Source organism: Aedes aegypti, chromosome 2 (genome assembly GCF_002204515.2).
Source record: "Aedes aegypti strain LVP_AGWG chromosome 2, AaegL5.0 Primary Assembly, whole genome shotgun sequence".
Lineage (NCBI taxonomy): Eukaryota > Metazoa > Arthropoda > Insecta > Diptera > Culicidae > Aedes > Aedes aegypti.
In genome coordinates, this window is record NC_035108.1 from 335,813,765 (window position 1) to 335,841,407 (window position 27,643).

Sequence of the window (27,643 nt, forward strand, 5' to 3'; positions counted from 1 at the left end):
TATAAGGTATTGAGAAAGGCGTGACAGAGGGGGAGGGGTCTGGGAATCCCAAAAAACAATGGATGTCGAATTTAAATTGTCCCACACGCGCAAATTTATGAATTTTGGTTTTTCAAATTTTTATTTTTAAACATCCTTATTCTTTTTAATTTTTTTTTTCTTGAAACCTCTTCTGAGTACCAATTTTTGATAATAACAAAAATTTGAGTTTTTGTAGTACTATTGAAAACATAAAATTTCTTTTTTTTTCTGGAATATTTTACTTTTCATGTAACTAATTAAAAAATTGATTTGAAAGTATTTAAATTCCACCAGGCTCTTCTTCTGCGATAGGTTGAATATAGAAACATATTCATGTCATTCAAATGTACAAATTTTTGTATCACACGTTAAATTAGACCCAGGCATTTGTAGGGGAAAAGCTCCAATTCTCGACCTAGTACTACTTTTCGACCCATTCATACGATTTCGGCCTAGTTGGTGTGGAAATCCGAAAATTGGCACAGATTTCTTGTAGGTCAAAAATTAGTGCATTTCCACTAGGTAATGAAATAATAAAACAAAAAACAATACAACAATATTTCAAAAGTCGTATAAAACTTTCCTAATATGCGTATAATGGCCCAAGGCTGAAGCGAAAAATAAAACATTTTTATTTCCAGGCTGAGTAAACATACACAAAATTCCAAAAGGTCTGTGGGGGTGGGGTTGGGTATTAGAGGGTTAAACCTTTTTTCTATGGTAAGTAGCTTCGGAATACCATTTATTTTTGACGAAATAACGTCAACGTCATATCAAGCTACATTATTTGTTGAAGCATTCGTTATTGGCGATTAAAAGTGACGTTAGGTAACGAAAGTTTTCCAAATTGAAATGAATATTTACGGTTGCCCTAAATGCAATAATCTTGACAGTTAAATGATTGTGATTTTTCTTACAAAGTTATTACTAGAAATTTTAAGATGCACTAATCCCTATTCTAGAAGATCGCCATCTACGCATTTTAGCTTTGCGTTAGATCACCAATAGATACGCAATTTTTGTATAGTTCATTCAGGAATATATTAAAACAAAAAATCTTTTATAGATTCAATTAATGCTTAACGGAATACCTCCAGAATTACCTCTAATATATAATTGAGCAGTCCAATGCTGATAACCTACAGTTATTTCTACAAGGATTGCCCCGAAAATTCATCCACGAAAGGATTATTTCTCCTCAAAAGCCGTCTCGAAATTTTACACCGATTCAGGGATTTCTACAGAAATTCCTCTAAGATGACTCAATAAATTCGTCTAGATTTGTCTCATGGAGATCCTTCAGGAAATTCCTCAAGACTTCTTAAGGGATTTTACCGATATTGTATCCATGAATTACTACTTCTGAAGACTTTCACAAAGATTTCTCACGTAAATGTTCCATGAATTTTCAAGACAGTTTTTAAGGTTTAACAATTGTATATAGATATTTTATCAATTTTCTATAAATATTCTGCCCAACGATTTTTAGGGATTGTAAATGTAAATTTTCTCCGAATCCCAAGGCATATCTCCGTACGTGTCACATAATAAACAGATGGCATAGACAGCTCACAGTTCTTAAGTTCATAAGAACGCAAAGCTAAGAAGCAAGCTCTTCCCCAGTTGGGACGAAACGCCAGAAAGAACAAAACCAGGAAAGCTCCAGAAATTATTTCGACAATTTTTTCCAATTATTCGTGTTTTTTTTTCAGAGATTCGTTCAAACTATCCTGTAGCAGGGAGCAAAGCCATACGGCATAAAGCCATACGGCATAAAGCCATACGGCATAAAGCCATTTTGCATTAGGTCATTTGGCATAACCAGAAATATGGCACTACTTTCAAAAGATGACTGTTTTTGAGGAGCAAATGTTATGCCAAATGATCCAGACTCCTGCAGAATGTTATCCATGATCATTTTTTAAATAATTTTCCCTAAAATTATTTCTATTATTTTTTTTTAACTCAAATATCAAGAAATCTCTTCAGAGATGCTTGCCAAAGTTCATCAGATATTCCTCGAGGAGTTTCATCAGATATTCATTTTAGTATTTCGTCTGCCGGATTTCCTGACGATACCTCCCAAAAATTTTTGGAAAGTTTCCTAGACAATCTCTTGAGAAATTCCTGGATAAATTCGTTGAAGACTTTCTTAGGTAATTTAAACAGAAATTCCGTGGCTGATAGCGATTCACTTTTTAGTCACTTGGTCACTTTTTTTACCTGGGCATCAGAAAGTCACTCTTTGCAACAAAAAGCCACTTTTTGTCAGTAAAATGGTCACTAGTCACTAAAGGCTGGGTCAACTTCTTAAAGTCAAACGGTGAGAAAATAATGTATAACTCACTTATCTATGTTATTATAAAGACAAACATAGTGTAATTTGGAAGTCATATGAAAATAAATAAATTAGGGAAAAGGCAAATATCCCGTATGAAATATAGAAAATGTGAAGATTTTTTGTAGGGAATCTGGGAAACATTTTTGAAGAAAATGCAAAGAAAACTATTTTGGCCGAGTTATTTGAACAAATGTTGGCGAATATATTGCAGATTTGCTACATGAATTGCTAATGAACTTTCTACAGTAATCTAGTAAACTTTCCACACAAATCTTCAACCGACTTTGTGAAAGAATCCCAAAAAAAAACCTGGTGGGAAGTTAAGACAAAGACTCTCAGTGATTCCTACCAGAATCATTAAAGGATTCCGTCAGAAGCTCGTCCAGGACTAGGACGTTTATATTTAGAACACACGCCTCTCACGCCGAGGACCTGGGATCGAATCCCATCCCCGAGATAGTCACTAAAAATTTCAGTGACGACTTCCTTCGGAAGGGAAGTAAAGCCGTTGGTCCCGAGATGAACTAGCCCAGGGCTAAAAATCTCGTTAATAAAGATAAAAAAAACTGAATGTATTCGTGAATGAATCGCTTGATAAATTCCTGCAGCTTTTCCTCGTGGAATCTGAGATGGAATTCCTGAAGAATCTGCGAAGGAGTCACAAGTTTCCGTGTAATTTATTGAGTTGCCTTAGCTTTCTTTTGCATTTTTCTTCATTCATCATTTCAACAATTTCCACTCAAGCCATAAATGTATGAACAAGTCAATCTTTTAGAAAATTGTTGCTGAAAAAAAATTACTATTATTATTTTGAGCGATTTCACCTGATGCTTAAATTTTTAACCGGTAATGTGGAAAATTTCATATTTTGTGATGGAAAAATTAAGTGTATTTGTAGTTCTTAGCCAAAATTTCATGCCGATTGCTTATAGGGAAACGAAGTTACAGGATGCCAAAGTTTCGCATTTTGTATGAAAATCGACTTCCACTACTATTATTCTGAACACAACTGTATTTCCTGAATTGGTAAATTCTCCTAAAAAATGTTATTGTTTTCTACTTAAGAGATTTTTGGCACGATGCCAGAACAGGTTCTGATGATTCTTTAGGAAATCCTCTTCTGGATTCAAGCAAAATTATATCCTCTAGATATGTTTAATGGGTTTTTTGCATCATCTTTAATAGATTTCTGGTGATATCCTATGCTGATAAAGCTAAGTAACCCGTCATTTGTTTTGTCAGCCATGTTGACTTTGCAGTTCGCACATTTTGAAGTAACAAAACTCAGTCTTCATAACTTATATTGGTTTGGACAAGCATCACTATGTGTGCTTACATTCAAACATCATCAATGACTCGTACACATTTCAATGACGACCTACTTTGCATTAACTTTGACGAGCCACCACCAACCAATGGCATGATTAGTTAGAAGCGATTTTTTCAATTATCAATTTGAAATCTTACTCCACTATTAGGTACCGTAATCCGGGGTATCATTGATCAGCGGGGTAACATTGATCGGAATGACTCACCTCATCAAAAGTTTGTATTATCATTTATTGATGAAACATTTTCAAATCATGAACGGTGCTTCTGTTTCTTATATTCATAAGCTAATAAAAGTTAATATTTTTGTGAAAATTGCGTTTACATTATGCGTGAATTTGTCAACATTTCGAAATAATTATTTTAATTGTTAAGGATGACACTACTGAAGATTCGTGTCTCACATGAGTTCTCCAAACGATATAAGCAAGCAAAATGTGGTTCTTACTAAAAATGACATTGCCGAAAACGATTCCGTTGTCAAAACTTTTATAAGTATGCTCAATTGGGCAACATTATTGAATTACTGTTAGCAATGTAAAATTCCCATAGGAAATTGCCTACCTTTAGGCGTATTCCGCGGTTCGAGGTGTTTATAGTTTTAAAATAACTCAAAAAGTAAATGACTTGTTAGCGTTTGGTCTTCATATTCGGCTTCAGGGGCCATGATTTAAGTAAGTAACGATATTTTCAGTTTTACCGAACGTTGTTTATATAGGTGATCAATGTTACCCCATATCAACTAAATCAAAAAATCGCCTAAAACATTTTTTTAACATGCTTAAATCTTTCAATAAACAAAATACAGTATATAGTCTCGAGCTATGGGTGACAGTACTTGTTTTAAAAATATAAAACCTGCAACATTTGCATTTTCAAACGATATATTTAAGAAACATTCAAAAAAATGATCAATGTTACCCCGGATTACGGTATTTGATTTTAGATATATATTATTGGCAATATTATCAACGTTCAAAACGAATCTTGATTTAAAAATGCATTTTTCAAAATAGTTGGTGATTTTTAATGAATTCACTTCATTTCAAACAAACAAAATTGCTTTGGATTAGAGATCAAGAAATCGCAAAAGCTGAAAGTAAATCCATATGCAAACTTTTGTGAATAGATTGAAATACATTACGGTGATCGAATTCACAATCTTCTGATTTAAAAAACAAACAAGCAAGAAATTGCTCAAAAACTGTGAAACTCTGAATATCTTAATGAGTATCGTATCACAGAAAAAGAAAACCGTCTTCGCGAGTCTCAGTTTGAGCCGTTGCAATACGCGTTTGGGATATAAAGCTAAAATGTCCTCCAAGAGGCCATAGCGGAATCAGTACCAGGTGCTCTGGAATGACCACATTAGTTGATACCTAGTTCACTCTTCAATTGTTGTCGTATTCCTTCGAATTCACGAAGATGGCAACGTCACACGGCTGGTTTTGGACATAAAACGGAAATGTCCCCAAAGAGGCCTTGGCGGATCCTGTGCTAGGAGCTTTGGAGTGGCTTTTTATTGACATCTTTCCTTTTTTCTTTCTGGCGTTACGTCCCAACTAGGACAAATCCTGCTTCTCAGATTAGTGTTCTTATGAGCACTTCCACAGTTATTAACTGAGAGTTTTCTTTGCCGATTGACCATTTTTGCATGTGTATATCGTGTGGCAGGTACGAAGATACTCTATGCCCTGGGAATCGAGAAAATTTCCTTTACGAAAAGATCCTCGACCAGCGGGATTCGAACCCACGACCCTCAGCATGGTCATGCTGAATAGCTGCGCGCTTACCGCTACGGATATCTGGGCCCTATTTTATTGACATATCTTCCTCGAATTTACGAAGATTAAGAGTCGCACGGTGTGTTTTTGACATAAACGGAAAGGACCCCAAAGAGACCCTCATGGAACGTGAGGCAGGAGAGTGGCAACATAAGTTCGTATCGAGTTTATTTTTTCTTTATTGACAAGTATTACGATATTTTTTGGACATGCAACGGAAATGCCCATGGTGGAACCGGCTACGATGTTCCGGAATGGACAATCAATTCAAATTATGTTTAAATGATAACTCCGGCATCGTTCCGAATGCAGCTTTGTCCGTTTATGACAAAAAACTGGTACCTTTTTAAAGTCAATCGAAGGTTTTTAAAAAAAAAGTCGAAGGGAAACTGGCGATATGCAAGCTGTTTGAAAATGCCTTGTCGGGGGAACGGGATCATGCACTGCAACTGTGTGCTTTTTTTATTTATTCTCACTTGTTCCTAATGAGATGATGATTGCATTTAAAAGAAAGGTATGATTTAGTTGATTCAGAGCTATCACTGATGTCTTTCAAAATATGATTTATTACTCAAAACGTTCTTAGAAATGACATCACGAACAAATGTTGTCAATCAAGCACTTTATGTTCTTCTATTCTTGGCTAGGTTCTCACTTGAACAGAGCCTTTTCTCAGCTTAGTGTTCCATGAGCACTTCCACACTTATTAACTGAAGGCTTTATCTGCCAAAGTTGCCAATTTCGCATTCCTGTATCATGGTAAGTACGATGTGCAGAGAAATCAAGGAAAATTCCATTACGAAAAGATTCTGGACCGACCGGGAATCGAACCTATACACCTTCAGCATGGCTTTGCTTTTACCCCGAACACTCAATGTTCTTAAGATGTTATGTTCGCTCGAACCTTATCATGGCTGCGAGCCATCCTCAAAGTTTAACGAAAAAACTCTGCGAACTTTAGAAAACACTGGTCACTACTTTGTCAAATCCTTTTTCTAACTTTCAGTTTCAACCTTCGCTCGCTCAATTCCTCGTCACATGTTCTCCATTATTCACCTTCAATCCTTTCCCTAACCCCAGCCCGCCCCAACTTCCAGAACTTTTCCTCCTTCCGAGGAAAACTTTTACTCCATCTTTGGGGAAATTTGCCCACTCCCCGAGATGGGTTATCAAATTTCCCTTTTCATTGCACTTTCACACGCGAAACAACGTACCTATTTATCGAAAAATGATAGAAGACTTACCTATCCGATCGAACAGCTCCCCACCGGACGCGTACTCCAGGAAGATGTACTCGATGTCGCCCTGGGTGCGCTTGCCGAAGAACTTCAGGATGTTCGGATGCTGCAGGATCTTCTGGATGCAGACCTCCTTCTTGACGGAGCTTTCCGCGTCCGGATGCTTTTTCAGATCGACCATCTTCATCGCGACGGCCTCACCCGACTGGCGGTTGATGAGCAGCTTCACTCTGTGTGTGCGATTTGCGACGACGATGGCCGACGAGGACAAATACACCCCCACAGGAGAGAAGGACGACCAAGTTGACGAAGAAGAAGCCGCGGAGAGAATCGTATGTGTGCGTGTTGAAATCATGATTTTTTTTTTGAATTTTGTCGATTGCATCCAGTTGGTCGGGTCGGGTTGTGAAGTGGGTGGTGTGTGATGGAAAAGCACATGATTCGAACAACGAGATGAGAGAAGGGCGCGCATTCGGAGAGTCGGAGATATTTAACGATGAGCAGTGCACGGTCGGTCGGCCATCCAAGTGAGCGTGTGCACATTCCGGTTGCGAAGAGAGAGAGAGAAAAAGGAGAAAAAACAGGACAAAGACAGGATAACACGGTGATTAGAGAGAGGTTGCGATGTGTTTTAGACGGGGACGGTAGGGATGCTCAATATGAACGGAGTTTGCTTTGAAGTCATTTGACTGTGGTTGGAAAGTTTAAAACTGTTTCGTTTTGTATCGAAAAAACATGTATTTACCCGGGGTGAATCAGTAGATTACCATCATAGATAGTCGAATTCCCCCTGGGGGTCCTGCCAGTAAATTTTCACTCAGAGTCCGAAATAATATGTGTGGAGTTCCCTTTCTTTATTCCATGTGTTATTGCTATAAGTTACCCTTCTTCTTCTTGGCATTGCATCTCCACTATGACAGAACCTGCTTTTCAACTTAATATGCTACGAGCACTACCACAGTTATTATGAAGCGTTCTTTGGCAATGTTGTCATATTTTACATTCGTATATCATGTAGTAGGCACGATACATGTGGAAGTCAAGGAAATGTATATTACGAATAGAACAACTTTGATGAAGATTGGCATAGTTTTCATGAAGTACTAGGTGGATTTCTGATAAAGTTTCGAGGAAAATTTTGAAAACCTGAACAGTATTTGTATAGATTCAAAAATGAGATTTTTAAAGAAATCTTGGACGAGATTCTGACAGAATATTATGTTGATATTTATTCAAATTTTCAATTTCGAATACTACTTTAGAAGTTCATATGTTATTTCTTCAATACACTTACTAAAAAAAATGTCTAAGCATTTTGTTGAAGACAATATCAACAACATTTTCCAGTGTCAATCCCAGAAATTACTCCAAAGATTCAGTTAACTTTTCAGAAATACCTTTAGGGATTTTTAGGAGTTAGGATGTTTCCCAAAAATAGTCGTTTAGGATTTTCTAGAATTTCCTCCAGCGAATTGCAAAGGATTTCTTCCAGATTTCTTTTGAGAAATGGTTTAAAAAAATCCTACATTTTTGTAAAAAAAAATCAGAGGGGGTTGTGTACAAGACACGACCGCATGACGTTAACTACGCCATTTTGCATTTGAATTTTGGTCGATTTTCATAATTGCAGCCTTCCTTTAGTTCAAACTCTAACATAATATCGTGACAGTCGCAACATTTTAGATATTTAATTGACACCCAGTATATTGTCGTAAGATGTAGTTAACATCAAAAGAAGAATGAGCGAAGAAGCAGAAAATGGTCTCCTTTTATAGTGCACTAGCCAACCCAAAGGAATCGTGGAAGACAATATGAACGAGTTTGGTTGCGTAAGAAAGGGGTCGACATTTTTCTAATTTTCGACAGTTTATCGTCAAAAATCAAAAGTTTTCTCCATTTGAGTAAAATGTTGTATCAATTTCCGACCGATTGGTGGGAAAATATTGAAAATCTACCGATAAATGGCTGAGTTATTACCATTCAAAATCTTACATAATTTCGTGACGGTCGCAACATTTTAGAGTTTCAATTGACACCCAGTATATTGCCGTAAGACGTAGTTAACGTCAAAATCTTTTGAAATTTCCCAAAAGTTAGCAGACAACTTGACCAAAGAGGAACGGGTCTATAGTGGTTAGAACTCACGCCGAGGACCTGGGATCGAATCCCATCCCCGAGATAGTTATTTATGACAAAAAGGTTATAGTGACGACTTCCTTCGGAAGGAAAGTAAAGCCGTTGGCGATACTAGTCCAGGGCTAAAAATCTCGTTAATAAAGGTAAAAAAACTTGGCCAAAAAACATGCCACAGTGAATCTTGAAAGTCCCAACTAGTTCTTTACCCTGTCTTTAGATTTTTTTTCTATCATTATTAACGAGATTTTTAGCCCTGGGCTAGTTCATCTCGGAACAACGGCTTTACTTTCCTTCCGAATGAAGTCGTCACTGAAATTTTTAGTGACTATCTCGGGGATGGGATTCGATACCTGGTCCTCAGCGAGAGAGGCGAGTGTTCTAACCACTACACCAAGTCCGTCCCCAATCTTTAGATATCTTTATATTTAGATAATATCTGGGGATATCTCGAATTCTCGAAATTTAGTCAGATTTCTTTAGGAGTTCATATAGTTCACTTTCTAAAGAATTGCTCCAAGGATTTTGTTCAATACACCATCAACACAATTTTCTAAAGGCAACCGCAGAAACTACTCCAAAGATTCAATTACCTTCCCAAGACATGCCTTGAAAGATTTTTTATGACTTTTTGGATTTTTCGGTCAGTTTTTCTAAAGGAAATCCTATAGAAACCTCTGTAGAAATTTAAGATGCGCTCCGACAAGGAACTCCTGAAAAAATCCAGTACTCTTTAGACAGCCGTGGAGCAATGATAATACATAATAAGATGTTGAAAAAAAAAACAAGTATAACACGATTTCTTATTGTCGACGCAGTAAAAAGTTGGAAACAGTTTCACGACGAAATTGAACTTTCCTCAGAATCTATGCGAGATATCCCGCGTAACAATTCTAAAGGGCCAATGATCAAATTGTAAACAAATCCAGGGTGTCCATTCAAAATCAATTTTTCAATTCCAGGATTTTTCCTGGATGTCAAAAAATTTCAAATTGGAACTGCGGCTGGAAGAATTAACGATTTATATTTTTTATCGTTTTTCAGTACAAAATGGTCAAATTTAAAAGACTTCTTCATTATGAAAATTTTTGATTAAATTTGGCAAATACCGTTTTGATTCGAAATCTAGACACCTAAGGAGAAATTAAACATAAAACTTGAATATTATTACCAATTTAATGAATATCATCAAGCCATCCCATATGTTTACAACGTTAATAACTTCTTGTTTGCTATAATGCACACAAAATTACAATACATGAATAAAAAATCATAAAAATATTAAAACTTTCATTGTAAGTCTTGCATCGAAACCCAGACATAATTTGCTTCGAATGCCGAACACTTTCATTTAACTAAAATACTCGGTAACTTTGCAAATATTTTAATGGAAAGAAGTTTAAAACACTTTACTAAAGGTAATTTCACCAGTTTGTGATTCACATTCCTGTCCTTTTTACTATCTAACAGCCAAAAGTGATTCAAAGATGAGGTAAAATTACACAAACCTCTTTTCTAACGCCGCACCTGATTCAGTGACATGCAGTATCTGGAATACAGCATGTTACGTTCTTTTTTTTAAATATTTTAACAAGTCCAAAGGGTCACTCTGCAGTTTTTCAGCCGTGGATTCTCAAAACACGTCTTCGAGCACAACAGAATTGTTTTGGTTAATTTTATTTTGACTTTGAGTCACATTTCATTTCATATTCATAATTACCCTTCTAGAATTTTTTTAAGTATCTCAACGATGTTCCATAAAATCTTCTTTGAATCTGCTCAATATCATTTTTTAGTTTCGCTAATAGTGCTTAAAATTGAAACAAACATTTATTCGTATGTTTGAAATATATATTTTCCCGTTTTTTTTTTACAATTTCCCGTATTTTTCCTGGTCATTTATAATTCCCGAGTTTTTCCCGAATTTCCCGGATCGATGTACACCCTGCAAATCGAGTTATGATACTATTCGATAGCATCTCCCAACTAATGATCCCTAATATGAGAGACGAGCGGAAGTAAAATGGAATGATTTGGCAACAGACCAGCAGTGCTGAGTTTGCTCGGCGTCGAGAAAAATATTGTAACACGGACATGACTTCCTCATTGTTTAAAAAATGTATTTTGATTCGTAAGAGATCATTGAGCTATATTTTCGAACTAATAAACAGCAGAAAAAATCAACAATCAAATATTGCATTGAAAAAAAAATCAAAAAAGGAAAATATTTTATACTTTTTGCTTTATGCCAAACAATTTTTACCGAAATAGTTTCATGCAGATTACATTACTTTTCAAAAAAAAAATCAAAACAAACATAACGCATGTTCGTTTGACTCACACTTTGACAGCTCTCACTGCTCGATTGGCTTACACTTTGACAGAAATGTCAGCTTCCGCGTATCTCTTTTATAAAGGATCACTACTCCCAACATCTACAAACTATGCAAACATTGTCAAAATAATCATAAACGTTATCGTTATAAACTCGATTTTCAAAACGGTCAATAACCTTTTTTTCAAAATTATTCATTGGCCCTCTGCTCGAAACGGCCAATGATCGGTTCTCTCTTCATCAAGAGGGCCTACAAACGGAAAATTTCGCAAACTGTTATTGGCCTTACACTGAGGCAAAAATACTTAGGTTTTCCATAAATCAAGACTTATGAACCAGCCAAATTATGGTTTCATTGCACGCTTAAACATTTCGAAAATAGGATCATAAGTTTCATAAATGAGAGCTTTGAATTCTTGAACAACAATTACTTGAAATAATTATCATAGCAATCGCTAGAAGAACTACTCCGCTTTCGATGTTGGCTACAAGTTAATCGAAAACAGATCACATGTTATCAAAACATGTCAATTTTTGTGCACGCCTGAAATAAAAAGCGAACAACATTATCGATTGATAAAACAATTTGAGTAAATACCATTGCGTTTATTACCGAATTTCATTGATTGACTTATGAAATTCATTACTGAAATTCTTCACCAAAATCATAAGTGAAACTTACAAATTTCAACAATAATCGTTGTGGCGCCAAATCATAATTATTCCTTAAGAAATTATTAAGTTTTTTTGCCTCAGTGTAGTATTGTGAGAGGCCAATGACTCTTGCTCATTCAACCAAAAGGACCTAGCCTTGGGCCAAGCACCGCTAATAAAGTTCAATTTGGCCAATAAAAAAGGCGATTATTAAAAAACGAAAATGAGCCAAGCATAATTTTGTCCATATTTTTGGCAGTTTTCATAATAAAATCGATTATTGACGTTTAGTAATAGTAAATCGTCACTCATTGATTTGAATACTGAGAAATAGGAATTGAAAATGTGGTGAACAATGTTCAAATCGAATTTTCTCAGAATGCAGGATTGGCCCTTTTGTATTGTTACAGGAGATATTTAGTGCATTCGAATCACATCAGATACCATACTTTCGATTAGAGTATCTTGCATGAACACCGAAAATACTCGCGTAACTTTTCAACAAAACCTATGTAACAATGAGATTTCCTCCTCTTTTGCTCTCTTTCGATTATAACAGTGCAGTACTAATGAGTTTGGGAAATTTTTCACTACAGATTGGAAGACAATGCCCTTAGTTTCATACAAAAACGCTACAGAAGAGGTTAATGTGGCTCAGTTATTAGATAAAAAGAGAGTAAACAAAAAGAGCCTCTCAATATTAAATAGACCCGTTTAAAAATTTACGCGAGAATAGTCAATTTTTGTGGAATTATATTTGAACTATATTTTTCACAATAGGTCCAAATCAGGGGTTTAACTTTTAACGCTGGGCTAGTTCCTTTGGAAGGGACACGGGAAACCAAATACACCCAGCAGCATAAGCATAAGCATTGATGACCGTACATTTCGTAGTTGCTACTCCGTGATTGACCAGAATAATCGAAGTTGCACAAGGAACCAATAGATGTAGCTTGGGAGTAGCTTTCCATCTCCAATGCACACTTTCGGGAACTCCAGACATTAAAAAGTCAATAACTGCGCCGGCCACGTTTTTACGGTCATCGGGGAAGGAAAGAAATGTTAGTGTGACATCCATTGTTACTACAGACCGAGAGATCACATCTGCATCTCCATGGTTGTCATGGGAAGGAGTTTTGTTAGTGGGGAGGGAGCTGCATGATCAGGATTCACCTTGGTAAGTGATGCGATTCATGCAACCTCAGTTCAAAAAATCACCTATCAGTACTCGAAAGACATCGTGAGCATACGATAAGCCGACTCTTTTAGCGTCGAACTATTCCAAGGTTATTTTTGAAAATGATAAAAATCAGGCATAAGGAAAGGTATAGGGTTTTAAGTACAAGATTCTATGTAGGCACTTACAGTGACGAACTGTTTATATTTTGTTATGTCAATTCATTTAAGTAACATTCCCAATAATAATAAATAAACGTTGCATAATATACTTTACATTTAAAATAAAAGCTAAAAGCATGAAACGAGCTCACCAAATTGATTACCATCCATTCTTGATTGAGAAGCTGTAGCTACTTTAACCCGTATAGGCCTGAGTGGAAGCCAACATGCTGAGTACTCTTGTGCGTTTGTGCCCCTGAAGGTACACAAATTTCAAGTCACAGATAATTTCCGGAATCGGTTATAATGTGGCTACTACATGACGGAGTTTTAAGAAATTAGCATCAGTGTAAACATTTTGAAAAACGATTGAATTGGAAAACTATGAGTTTGGCATTTGATTAATCCTACAACTGCTCGTTTTTGGGTCCCAGGATGCCTCAAACTTACAATAAAGTGGCCCATTTGTATCTGAACATCTGTGCGAATACTTGTTTTTAATTATGAATCGTGGTTAACGGCCAACCAGCCGAGTTAGTTGCTAGTTGCCCCACATTCAGTTGAAGCTTATTGCATTCTGAAAACAGAACTTTTAAAAGCCTTAGACACTGGAACGCTGACTACACTTTTCTGCATTCAACGTATATTTATATTATTTCGATACCAGAGACCTTCTACAGGCAGCAGACATTCTGAAGGAAACTGAACAAAAAACACCGTCATTATTGAGCATCCCTCGTCATTAGCACCGCCAATTGCGATAGTGATTAAAACGATTCAAACGCTCCGGCCAACCGGAGACAAAAGCGTGCTGCGGCCAAGTTATAATACTTACTCCCCGTAGGCACCCTCCCCGAGGGTCTGGGCCAATGTCCATCCTTCGACGAATTCCCGATTCGGCTGTGTCGATGTCATGTCTCCGGATTCCCGTGTCCGTGTTTTTTGCTTCTTTTGTCCCTTCCTTGTCCTCTCGGTGTCCTTATTTCTCCTTTTTTCCACCGAGAAGAGGTTTGGTGTTGTCCTAGATTGAAATTTGATTTCGATCCAAATTATTCGCTACCGCAAAAACCGGATCGCGTCCTCGCTGCTGCTGGTGGCGACGAGTTCTGTTGCCGCCGCTGATGGTATCGGTGGGGGTAGAAATTTTTCCTTAACGTTCAGTAGGGCGATGATGGAGGTGTTGTGGGAAAAAAGGGCGATCGCACACATGTACCTTAACACACACACTGACGATAGGGGGGCTCCCTTGCACACGTGGGGAATGAGCGAGTTCTCGTTTTTTGGTCTTGTTCCTTGGGTTTTGGTTGCACAGTGCAGGAGTGATTCTTGGTTGGGAACCAGGACACTCTCGGTCGGCCGAGAATTGTTCGTTCCGGTGATGGCCAGTGGTATTAATATTTTTGGTACTTTGCCAAACTGGCAGGGCAAGTTATTTGTACGTCGACCAGCAAACTGTGTGCACCGCGACGATTGGGAGCTTTTTGCTGGTCCTGGTCCAGGCTGCTGCTGCTAGCAAACGGGGCTGCGTGAAAGACGATGGCTTGGGCAAGGGCGAGCGGTACAGGTCGTGCTCTGTATCGATTCAAACACTGGTCGTCGTCGTTTCGGAAACGTCGTCAGTGTTGCCATGTCCTAGAACGACGGGCCGGCCTGGATATGCATGAACCGGCGAGAGGGATGGGCGACTCGGCAGGATTCTGGAAGCAAAGGAGAGAGAGATTAAATCAATTAAGTGCATTGCATTGAAAGGGGGTTTGATTTACGTGGAATGATAATGGTCATTTTGCATTGTCTTTCAATCTTCTTTATTCTGGGGTTACGTTTCAACTGGGTCGTAGCCTTTTCTCAGCTGGTGTTTTACGAGTACTTCCACAATTATTAACTGAGAGCTTTTAAGCCAATTGATCATAATTGCATTCGAAAATCTCCAATAATTCATCTAAGAACATTGTCAAAATGTTTTTCTCTATGAATTTTTCATTGGATTATGGAATTTAGAATGAATGCCAAATGCTTGTGTTAACTTCTATATTTTTTTGAATTTTTTATGATAGATTACTGAGGAAATCTATGTTTATGTTCGACTTTATGCCAGAACACTCAGACCTTTATTCTAGTAATCACGTCAGCGAACTGCAAGGAGCCTAGCATGAATGAACACAAAGTATCGATCTCTTGGTATCATAAGCTTCAACCGATTTGGACGTTTTCATTAAACTTCTCCTAGGATCAGTTTCAAGATTTAACCATCGCTTCCAAACTTTGTAGAGTAATTGCTGAACATATTTTTAAAACAAATTTTATGTCTGATTGATCAAATACAAATAATAATAATAATATAATTCTCGATTACTTTTTCAAATCGAGGTATGTAACTTTAATACGGTTGTGAGAAAATTAATTAAGAATAATCACAACCTGTCATCTAAACCTGTTTTAAAATAAATCCCCTTTTTAACATTTTTCGCGTGTTCTTCTTTTTTCTGGCGTTACGTCCCCACTGGGACAGAGCCTGCTTTTCAGCTTAGTGTTCTTATGAGCACTTCCACTGTTATTCACTGAGAGCTTACTATGCCAATGACCATTTTTGCATGTGTATATCGTGTGGCAGGTACGAAGATACTCTATGCCGTGGGAAGTCGAGAAAATTTCCAACCCGAAAAGATCCTCGCCCGGTGGGATTCGAACCCACGACCCTCAGCTTGGTTATGCTGAATAGCTGCGCGTTTACCGCTACGGCTATCTGGGCCCCTTTTTCGCCGTGTACATCGTTTAAATTTTGCATGCAATCGACTCGCGTTAAAATACTTGGTAGTTCTTATCGGTTCCCACAAAAATTGTATGACAAAATTATAAGCCGTTTCATTCAGTAACTTACGACGTTTTTGTACCAGTGTAACATCGGCTCAAGTAGTGTTTTATTTTGATTCGCGGTTAAGTCAGTTTGTCTCCCCATATAACAGAGCGGTGAAAGTAATGGTTATGTTGTGAAAGTTGAAAATCTTACTTACGCCGTTTTGTAAACCCTGAAATATAACGTTCTAAAAGTGAAAAATCAGGTTGGTTTATAACGGAACGTGTTGAATTTCGTCTGCCACACATGTAGGATTGATAAAGTAAGTTTGTTCATTTTTCTGACTTGAGCTGTTTGAATAACACAGCATAACAAAAATGACATTTTTGCGTGTCTCAAGAATCAAATTATGTTTCTCTTATATGGGAAAATGCAATACTTTTTTAAACCTTAGAAAAATAACTTTTCCACATCGAAAATATTAAAAACAGGGTGTCCATTCAAAATCAGTTTTTCAATTCCCGGATTTTTCCCGGATGCTTAAAAGTTTAAAACCGGATGACATCATGGTTCTGCGATCTTAGAAAGATTTGATAGATTCTTCAGCTGTTTGTTTTGGATGTTAAATATTAAGTAATATAGATCTAATCAAAACATTTGCAACTTTTTTGTTTTGTCATATAAATGTTCAAATTTTTAGGACTGTATTTAAATACCATCTGAGTAAAAAAATAAAAATAAAATTCAACTACTGTGGGTTAGAAACCTCTTGAATTTTGGAGGAGTTTTGGAAAAACAGATATTATAGTTATTAAAAGTCTAAAAGACCAACAATAGAGATGTTCTACGCAAACTTTCATGAATTGCCAGGACTTAAAGTTTGGTATAGTTACGCTTAGACCTGGTTTTTATTTTTTTAGACATATCAATTCAAATTTACTGTTTGAAAATTGCATTGAACTCGCAATTTGCAGAAGAAAATAATTGACATGTTAGATATAACCTACTATTTTTATTCGGAAGGGCAAAATACTGAGCATTCTGAGATATTTTGGAATTATACTGTGTATTCAGATCATTGTTCCAAAAATCAATCATGTTTGTAATGGCCAACCCATCTTCTACTAAGAATGCCTAAATTATGCGTTAGACATGGTCCATAGCTGAGTCCTGGAGAAATTCTTGATCTGGTGAAACTCTCGTTGGATCCAAGAGATCTTTAGGATATAAACGATACCCCGCAAAAAAAACCTTTGACTTATTGCTTGCGAAAAATAATGACATAATTCCAAACAAGCATCTTAGGAATCCATCAATAATATTGCCAAGAATGTCTTCAAGAATTAAACAAAATCTGCTCAATAATTCTTAAACGACCTTGCCCTTCATTCATCATCATGAAATCTTTAAGGGTCTCACAAGGAATACGCTGATAATACCAGAAAGAATTCACTATAAATCTGCAGAAACACATACAAAATCTCGTCAGGGATCTCCCGAAGACTTTGTCATAGATAGCCGACTAGTCAAGTTAGTAGTCAAAACAAAGCTTCTACAGTAATCCGACAAAAAGCAATTCTTAATGAATGTGCCCAGAATGTCATTGGTAAATCACTTCAATCTACCAAAAAAAAAATCCTAAAAATCTTCTAGCTCAGTTTTACTTCCAATCGCTAGTAATGCGCTCAAATTTTTTAATGATTTTCCAAAGTAAAGTAACTGGTCAATTATCGCCTCGATTTCATTTAGGATTCTTAAAAGGTTGTCATCAAAAATGTGCCATGAATCTTAATAGAAATTCATAAAGCATCTCATCAAGACACTTGCCAGGAATCCCTAAGTATAGATACTTTCCAAGGCTATCAATTAATTTTCCTAGAAACTCCTTGTGCTTAATATGTTAAGCCAGAAATTCAACAAACATTTCAAACGAAATCGGTAGCAATAGTGAAAGAATCTGCCACAGATCTCTTCTTGAAACCAACGATTTTTTTTGGCTATAAACATACCAGCAACCGTTAACAATTTCTCTAGCACTCAGTCGTGAATTCCTTGACAAACTTTTGTAGTGCTTTTTCCCGGCGTATCCTACAAATTCCCGGGTATTTCCCGTATTTCTCCCGGTCAGTTGTAATTTCCGGGTTTTTCCCGCTTTTCCCGAATTCCCTGTATAAACTTTGTTGATAAGTATTGTTTTAAACATAAAGTTTGAATTCTGCTGCAAATTAAGCAAATAAATTGCCTTACAAGCTGACAAACTTGCATGTAAGTTGGATAAAATAGTCAATTCATTCATTTTCAACAGCCAATATCTCAAAAACTAGACGTGCTACGATATTTTTGAAAACGGCAATGGATTCAACAACTCTTAATTGAGTGAATAGCGGTATTTTGGTGCTTGAGACAAAAACGTGTTGCGCAATGTAAGTTTTCGAGAATTGTAGAAATTGACAGAGACATCTTTAGAGAACAAAACTGATCAAGCATTGCACAATTCGTTCTCGATTGATTTCGAAGCACGATCAAAGCAAGTGAAGAAAATATCCCATTTGTATCGGTCCAAACAAGCTGCTACACAGCTGATTAATAGCTACAGCGAATGAGAGCACCAAAGTGAGAGCGATGATAAAACACATTTTTCTCGCTTATTTAGCATTGGGGGTAGTAAAGTGAAACACCTTCACTGGTAGTAAGTAAAACACCTTCACTGGCACGATAAACGATCCCCAAACATCCAATAGACCTTTTCACGTAACAGGCCCGTCTGTTTATTTGTTTACATCGGTCAAGGACCGATGCTAACTCAGACACTTTATTCACAGACTGGCGAATAGAAAATCCCAAAAACTGACAACGTTAAAATCTCACTAAAATCGCTGGCAGCGTAATAAGCACTTTCTTAGTGAATAGCAGATGAATGAGCCTTCAAGTGAACTTCTTATTTGAACAATGACAAATGATATGTTTTCTCGATCAAGCAATGAGTTTTATTGAGGTCAAATTCCACTAAATATATTTGAACTGCATTTTGCTATAATACCAATCAAGTTTTTCCGGTAATGCGAATTATTATTTTTTTTTTTTGTTGATTTATATATTTCTGCCAACTGCCCACCGATTCAAGCACTCATTTTCGATTGGCTCCGATAGTTCCATCCGCCAGACTGTGAATAGAGTAACTGTAGTGCCAACACGGGCCTGTCATTTTCATAGAAGAACTGTCAAAGAGCTTCCGGATCAGCTGATTTGAAACATCTCGTAAAAAGGTCTATTGTAATCACAGGACTGAAACGGCTGTCATCCACTTACAATTGGAATAAAGACAGGAATTTGGTGCTGGAGAAGGTGCTGATTTGACAACTTCACCGAAAAATGTTCCGTTTAAACTCGATTTCTTGGACCGAATTTTCATAAGGGGTTCCTATGTATGTACACTATTATCCTTCAGATATGATCATAGCTGTAACAGAGAGATACCCTCAACTTTCTCAGAATTCAATCGATGATCGAAAATCATGGAAAAATGTGAAAAGAAATCGTAAAGAGGAATTTCTAAAAAGATTTCCGAACAAAAAATATAGAGGATAAAATCCATGTACGCAAAAACGAAGTTATACAAAATGTAGTACAATTCGCATTAAATCTAGGTCTTCTGTACCAATACTTTACTCTTTCATTTCAACATATTCTAAAAAAAAACCCACTTACTTCATTTCTTTTACTTTTTCGCAAAGTAAATCACACATGAAGATGCTTCACAATATGAAGTATGAATATGTAACATGAAATTTAGAAAAATGAAGCATAAATCAGCATGAAACCGATTTTTCAGTATGTGTGAAAATTACACACAGATGTGTTGGTCTAGAAGAGCCCGATTTTGTGTAAAATTTCCAAGAGAGTGAGCAATTTGAGGAAAATTCGTTTAAAGAATTCTCAAAACAATCATATAGTGAGAATTGATAGGTAATTTTAGGAGAAAATTCTGAAGAAATTCTAGTAATCCTTTGGGCATTTCTAAGAAAAGTTCTTTGATGAAATCTCAAAGATATTCCAGTAAAAGTGTCTTAAAAAATCATAACATGAATTCATAAACAAATATTGGAGAATTGTAGGAGGAGTTTCTGGAGAAACTCATAATTTTAGAACATTTTTTAAAAGAGTTGCTTGAAGAACCTTTGGAGTAAATCTCTGGTGGACCTTCTATCAGAATCTCTGATAGAATTATATAGTGGAAGCTCTGGACGAATTCCTGGACAATTTTCTGGTAACTTGGAATTCAGGAGTTGTTCCAAGGTCGCAGCTTTCCTAAGACAACCTATTCTAGAATTCCTGTAGGAATCTTACCTGCAATTTCAGATTGTTGATAATTTCATGAAAAATACGCAGATACAGTTTGAAAATATTAAAGTGATTTTTAAGAGCGAATTACTCTTCCGCGAAAAAGGAAACACTGCTTCTTTCAAGAAAAAAGGTGCAGTATCGAAATATACAGGGATAAGGATGGGAACATCGTGATAGATGAAATTGAGTTGATAGAACGGTGGAAGTAGCACTTCGATGAACACCTAAATCAGGCCTGCCCAACCTTTTTGAACCGCGGGCCAAATCACAGAAACAATTTCGTGTCGCGGGCCACATTTAAAAAAAACACAAATATTCGCATATAATTTGACAAAAGCATATAAATGAAGTTCATAAAATCTGACAAAATTCAGTGAATGCTCGCGGAACATTACTAAAGGACCTATGTACAAATGAGAGATTCTCTCCTCTCTCGTTCTCTTTCGATTATAACAGTGAAATACTAAAGATTTTGGGAAATTTTTCACTATAGATCGAAAATCAATTTCTTTGACTAGCATTTCATACAGAAAACGCAGCAGAAGAGGTTAATGTGACTCAGTTATTAATGAAAGAGAAAGTGAAAAAAGAGAGCCTCTCAATGTTAGATAGGTCCTTTAGTAATGTTCCGCGAGAATGACGTAAATTACATTTGAGGAAATCGAAAAACAGATAATTCCTGCTAATATTGTGCTGGATATTGTGAAATTTTCTTTCAAAACTATATAATAATCTATTGCAGAATATTTTGAAGAATCTTTCCCAAAAATTTTGGATTCTATGTGTATAATGCCCAAGATTTTATAAAAATCATACTCCGAATTCTGTCAGAAGCCGACCCGAAAAGTGATGAAGCTTTTACGAAAATCTTGGTCAGAATGTCCAGGATTCTACTAGTATCGTGCCTAGGATTCCTTCGGAATCTCACTCAAAAATAACTTCGAAATGCAACCTTGAAATCTTTGAGAGTGCTAAAAAGTATTTTTAAAGTAAGCTGCTCAAAATTGTATGATAAATTTGCTTATGGTTCTAGCAAAATGTTATGTAGTGGTATATTGTAATTTTACCAAGGGTTTTAAAAAATTATGTATTGAATTCGTTCCAGACCGGAAGTCTATGGATTTCTGGTGAAAATCCTGTAAGAATCATGCCAATATTATCCGTGAAAGTCGTGTCCAAAATTCTTTAAAAAACTGTTTGGTTTTTAAAGATTTTGCAAAATCCTGTCTTTTATAATCTTTTCAAGGAATCTGTTGATAAAATTAAATTCCAGGATTCTTTGAGAATATTAGCCTATGATTCAATGAAATTATGTATGAAAACTTAGGCTTTTGTCCATAATTTTTATTCAGGCTGCATTTTTAAAATGCCGAAGGAAGTCATGGTAGAAAAATAGTCGAAACACACATAATTTGAGATTAGGAATTTGAATCATTGATGAAATTAGTAGCTTAGAAGATTTAATGGAAACAAAACAATTTAAACAAAATATTTGGTTGAAACTTAATTGGAAATTAAATAGTTTTGGTATGTTCTAACTTCGGGTTGGTAGGATAGTCAACTGGCCAAATATGAGAAGAATCTTTGAACCCTCCGCGGGGCGCACAAAATAAGGCCGCATCCGGCCCGCGGGCCGTACGTTGGACAGCCCTGACCTAAATGGTATTGAGATCACATGGAATGACCGTAAGGTAGTACCGGTGATAAAAGGGTCTGATACCTATGGTAATGCATTCTGTACATACCACACACAAAGCATGGAATGGTTTAGGGGTTTAATAGATTGTAACTATGTTGTCGGAGTTAATTTCATCAATGGACTTTCATTTAGGTATACAGTTCAATAGTGTGCTAGAAATTATGCGGCGCTAAACCCGGGGAACGAATTTCAACAGGCCCAATCAATTTGTCTGCTTTGCGTTTATAAGGCGCTCGACAGGGTTTGCCTAGAAAATGTGTCACTACTAGACGAATATATGTTTGAGGTGATCGATGAGTTCGGATTCTTGGATACCTTGGATCCTTGCTGAAGGCTGATAATTAAGTAATGCCTCTCGCGCATAGCGTCAGTTTTCGTCATATTTTACATTTTTCTTATGGGATAATTATTTGTGAATGGCATTCATTTTTTTCCGTGACTAAGTGACAGTTACAATATAAGCTACACTTTATTCAGATAGAATACAATAAATACAAAAAAAGCTTTCCTTAGCCAAGTGGTTAAAGTCCGCGGCTACAAAGCAAAGCCTTGCTGAAGGTGTCTGAGTTCGATTTCCGGTCGGTCCAGGATCTTTTCGTAATGGAAACTTCCATTATTTCCCTGGGCATAAAGTTTCATCTTACTTACCATACGATATACGAAGGGGAAAATGGCAACTTTGGCAAAGAAAGCTCTCAGTTAAAAACTGTGGAAGCACTCATAAGAACACAAGCTGAGAAGCAGGCTCTGTCCCAGTGAGGACGTAATAGTAAGAAGAAGAAGACAATGAATACAAGTTTTATGCTATGATCCATGATGCAACAGCCCTGTTATTGCGGATAATACCGTTTAGATTGTGAAAAAATGAACCTCAATCATGATGTACTACATAGGAAATCGTACGGTTGACCATCATATGTATTGGTCTAAAACTGTAACGTAATAGGTTGAGAGCTTACAACCCCGTGAATCAACCCCAAAAACCACCCCGAGAAACTTGTCCAGAACTAACTTCCCCGTGCGCTTGGCTTATCACACGCCCGCACAGTAATTTGTTCGTTCCATTACCAAACGGTGCCAAAACCGTCGCCACCACATCGTCACATCGTTAGCGAAACTGTGTCAAAGTTAGACACGGATGCGCCAAAATAAAGCCCTCCCGATATTGGTTCGACGGAGGAAATAACTTGGCCTTCCGTGAATTCCATCATATCGATGTTGGCACGGATGTTGGCCGAGTTGGTGTAAGTAAATCTTCTCCGCAACTTCAACTGTGGCCTGTTCCGACACGCGTGGGCGGCACTCTGCGCGGTGTGCATGTGTTGGTGCAGGACTAACCCCCCATTAGAAGGGTTCGTTTATAGCATAACTCCATCATCCTGTTGTACCACCCGTACCTCCCTCAGGGAGGTAAACACGCATAACAACCAACGGTAGTCAACGGGATTCTAACATGAGGCTGAATGCTCATAAGACTGAACACGAAAAGCTGAAATAACAGTAAATTTGGTGTTATAATGTTTTTGATGTTACTAAATTTACAAGAGAGAAACAATCTGTGCTCTAGAGTAATGCCCAGCTGAAAATGGTGGCTTAATTGACAAATATATTTTTACTAAATAAAATGAATCTTTTCCCAAGAAAACCTGGCTTTTCCTTGATTATGTATCTTTTCAGGTGTTTTATGGCAATCTATTCAAACTGTATAACATACACCGCGCATTTTTATAGTAGCTAATTAATTGTATACTTCAATACATTTCGGCTTTTAGATACTTTCAGCCTTTCATATGAACCCCCAGTCAACGGTATTGATTCTCGACCTGCCCCAGCCTAAATTTTGCTTCTCGCACATTTGCTGCCGCTGATGATGCTTTGTGGTCTATGTTGGGATTCATATTTCAGCATTCCTGGAACCGAAGAAAACAGCGAGAGCGAGAGTGAGCACATATCTACCGAAGTATGGCACAACAGGACATTTTCGTTCTTATCAGGAGCAGCAAACTCCCTGTTCCTACTTTCACACTGCTACTGCTATACGGTCTCTAACGCCAATAGTGCGCACTAGGGTAGCCCATGATGGTCAAACTTCGTCGATGGTCAAACTATGAAAATTTTAGGTTATACTTCCGAATTTGTTCATTTGAACCTCCAGAAGCGGCATTTGTCAACACAAAGTGGGGCTTAACGAACCTGAAGTTTGTATTAAAAAATCGACCTAAAAATATGGGAAGAACGGTTCAACTACATTTACCATAGGTGGTGTTATAGTCAACCAATTTCCTTCATTATTGATTTGAAGATTCTCTAATTAATAAAGCAGATACTGCAATAAACAGGAAGTCTTTTCGTTTAGAACCAAATAAGTTATATCTAGAAAATGTCCTTGACTTCCCTGGGCATAGAGTATCGTCGTACCGTAAGGACGTCATTCACCGCTCATGCTCCATTCACCGCTCATTGAATTATTTTGAAAATGCAGAACAAATTTTCGCAATAAAAGTCATCAACATGTATTAGTATACCAGAATGGATTGTGTCCAAATTAAATTCATGTGATTTAATATTATATACTATTTTTAAAAAATAATTTTAGGCTGTTTCAGGCGGTAAACATGAGATGAACAATGATTTTATTATAACAGATCGAAAAATGCTTCTTAACTGCCACACTTTAATATGTTGTTGTATTATAGTACAAAGATAACAACCAGCTAATGAAAGTAAATTAATTCCAACTAGCCTCATACTTAGGATGAGCGGTGAATGGCACCCTACACATGTATCATTGGCATACGTGTTATTCGGTACCATTATACGTTGTTCACATTTCAACTTTCCTACAAAAACAAATGTTTTATCTTGCGTATAGTGCAAAAAGTTGCGAAAAATATCGAAAAACCGATTTTTGACAGAAATTAATGTGTTGAAATGCTGTTAAATGAGCGGTGAATGGCGTCCTCACGGTACCTGCCACACGATATACGAATACGAAAATGACAGCGTTGTCAAAGAAAGCTCTCAGATAAAAATTGTGGAACTGCTCATAAAAGCACAACGCTGAGAAGCAGGTTCTGCCCCAGTGAGGACGGAATGCCAAGAAAAAGAAGAAGACGAAGATATCGACCAGAGCACCAGCTATGAACGAAAATGGAATAGGAAATGATTTCAACATATATGATCGATTTTCTTCATACAAACTGTAAGCTGGGCTTCGTAGCCGTGCGGTTAGTGTCACCGAGGCGTTTAGCCGCATCGTGCTAAGGAGTGTGGGTTCGATTCCCGCCTCAGGCCGAAAAACTTTTCGAGAGGAATGTTTTCCGACTGTGCCACTGGGCGTTGCATGCTAGTCCGTTGTCTAGTGTGGTGCTTCCTTCAAAGGGCAAATAGCCCACTGGAAGCATTAACGTGTAGTGTCTTTAAAAAAAAAAGCTCGTTTAGCCGTCCTTAAAGTTGACGGATTCCGTTAAATTTTCCACAGTATCTTGTGATGGTCTAAATGAACAAATTTCGAAGTTTAAGTTAAGATTTTTAAAGTTGATTTTTGTCCATATCAAAATGGACCACCATAGTGTGCAGCTCTGTAACCGAAGCGAAACGACTTCCGGCACTTGATCTCGGAAAATTCAAAATCAATAATACTGTGTTAGATGTTGAGAGCGAGATGATTGGGGTGAGCGCAAAACTCCGCGCTAGGAGCGCATAAAAGTATAGACAAATATTTGTTTTTCCTTAACCGGAACATTGGGGGGAGGGGGTTCTTTTCTCCATCACAGTCAGTGGAAACAAGCGATTAGGATAAATACGGTGGCGGTGGATAGGAACTGCCATCGGGAAGCATGCCTTTATCATTTCAATCACAAATGGAGATACGGACCGTAATGTGTTTTGATGATTTGTCAACGATTGACACATCGCTCGGTAGGGTCCTTTCGCTAACAGAGCTGGTAGTTACTGAGTGTTAAAAATAAGGTACTGCGGGGCAAGTAGGAACGAAAATAACGATAGTTCAAACAAATTGTTCAATAAAATTTTCAAATGTCAATATTTTTCAAATCCAACAACACAATCATGTTTTGGCAACATATTTGCTGGTGTGTGCATGAAACTAATCTAATAATTTCGAAATTGTGAAAACCTTGGAAGAAAGTTTTAGAATGAGCCAATGGACGCAGTTACCTCGCTAAGCGGGGCAAGTGGGACACATCCAGTTTCATGCGTCAATCCACATCAGTTAGTCAATTATTACAATAATAGGATTGATAAGTCATAGATTTTTAATTTTAAGTACATATTTGATGTACAAAAGGGTCAACCATAAAATACGTTACATTTTAGGAAGAAACCCTTCATTTAATAGTATGTCATCTCACATTTAATATTAACTGAAAATTCCTCAATAAAAGCGTAAAGAGGAATTAAACATGTTCAAAATATATCATTTATAAGTTGTTAATTAAAATGTAGCACATAAACAATCAATAATCGACGAAATTATAAATATGTTTTGTTATTATTTATATGCATGGCAGAAAACCACCTTATGGGATGGAATTGTTTTCCATCACTACTTAATTTGGTAGAAATAACAAATAAAATTCAAATAACATATAAAAGTAATCGTTCTCATGATGCATTTCAAATTTCAGCTGTGTGTTTGTTCAATTTTGAAATCGTATTTCAAAAATAAAAAATTAATTAAAAAATAATGAATAATAACACTTTTCTTCTCCCTCTTATGCAATTACGTAATATGAGGTTGATCTTTTTTGATAAAAATCATTTGTTTGAATGTTTTAGTGCTACTCTTTAGCAAAATGTATGAAACGTGTACAAAAAGTTTTGATTCTGGTTTTTGTTTTGATAGGTCCCACTTACCCCAGGTACAAATACTTTTTGGGGTAAGATAGACCATCAAAAATTTCATATGAAATGAAAACAAAATACTGATTTATCGTTAGCAGCTTGTAATAATACTAAAAATTATAGCTTTCGATTTAAAACACATTTATTTTTTGCGAGTCAATGCAAGACGTGAAACGTGTCACAATTTGTGATGCAAGTTGAAAATGGCGCTGAACTGACAACTGTTAAATAAACCACATGGTAATAAAAATAACAATATGTTTAGTACTAAATACATTCCTTGTCATTGTATCTTCAACTTTCTAGAAGAATATCCCCATGAAAAACTTTTCCTAGTTGAGCTATGACGAAACGTCCCACTTACCCCGGATTCTCACTTGCCCCGCGGTACCTTAAGGACTTTAGAGACATCAGTTTTTCTATGAATTTCTCGTGAACTTTTACCAACTACTAGTTCTACTATTACTGTTTGTATTTTCAATGATTTTATCAAGAAGTTCCAACAGAATGTAATTTGGGAGGTGGTCAAAGATTTCTTCAGGTAAGCTGGATTTCTCTAGGAGTTCATGCAGTGATTCTTTCACGGACTTCCCAAGCTCGATGATTTTTGTTCATAAAACCTTTACGAATTCAAGAATTCAACTGGGATTTTTTCCAAGGATGCCTTCAGAGATTTCTTTTGGAATCCCTTCAAGGTATCTTCCAGGAATGTCTGAAGAAAATCCTCAGCCCTCCCTAAATTCATCCATTCATATCCTTCGAATTTC

At 36.7% G+C, this 27,643-nt stretch overlaps 1 protein-coding gene across 2 annotated transcripts in view; it reads right to left on the bottom strand.

Moving 5' to 3' along the window:
• Positions 1-27,643, bottom strand: part of LOC23687802 (serine/threonine-protein kinase grp) — a 99,894-nt gene that overhangs the window by 44,814 nt on the left and 27,437 nt on the right. For both annotated transcript variants that reach the window (XM_011495399.2, XM_021846021.1), the window contains 2 exons: positions 14,009-14,870; positions 6,720-6,943 (listed from right to left, as the gene is read on the bottom strand). In XM_011495399.2, the coding sequence (XP_011493701.2) occupies positions 6,720-6,943; positions 14,009-14,088 (304 nt within the window). In that variant the 5' untranslated portion in view covers positions 14,089-14,870. The remainder of the gene's footprint in view (positions 1-6,719; positions 6,944-14,008; positions 14,871-27,643) is intronic.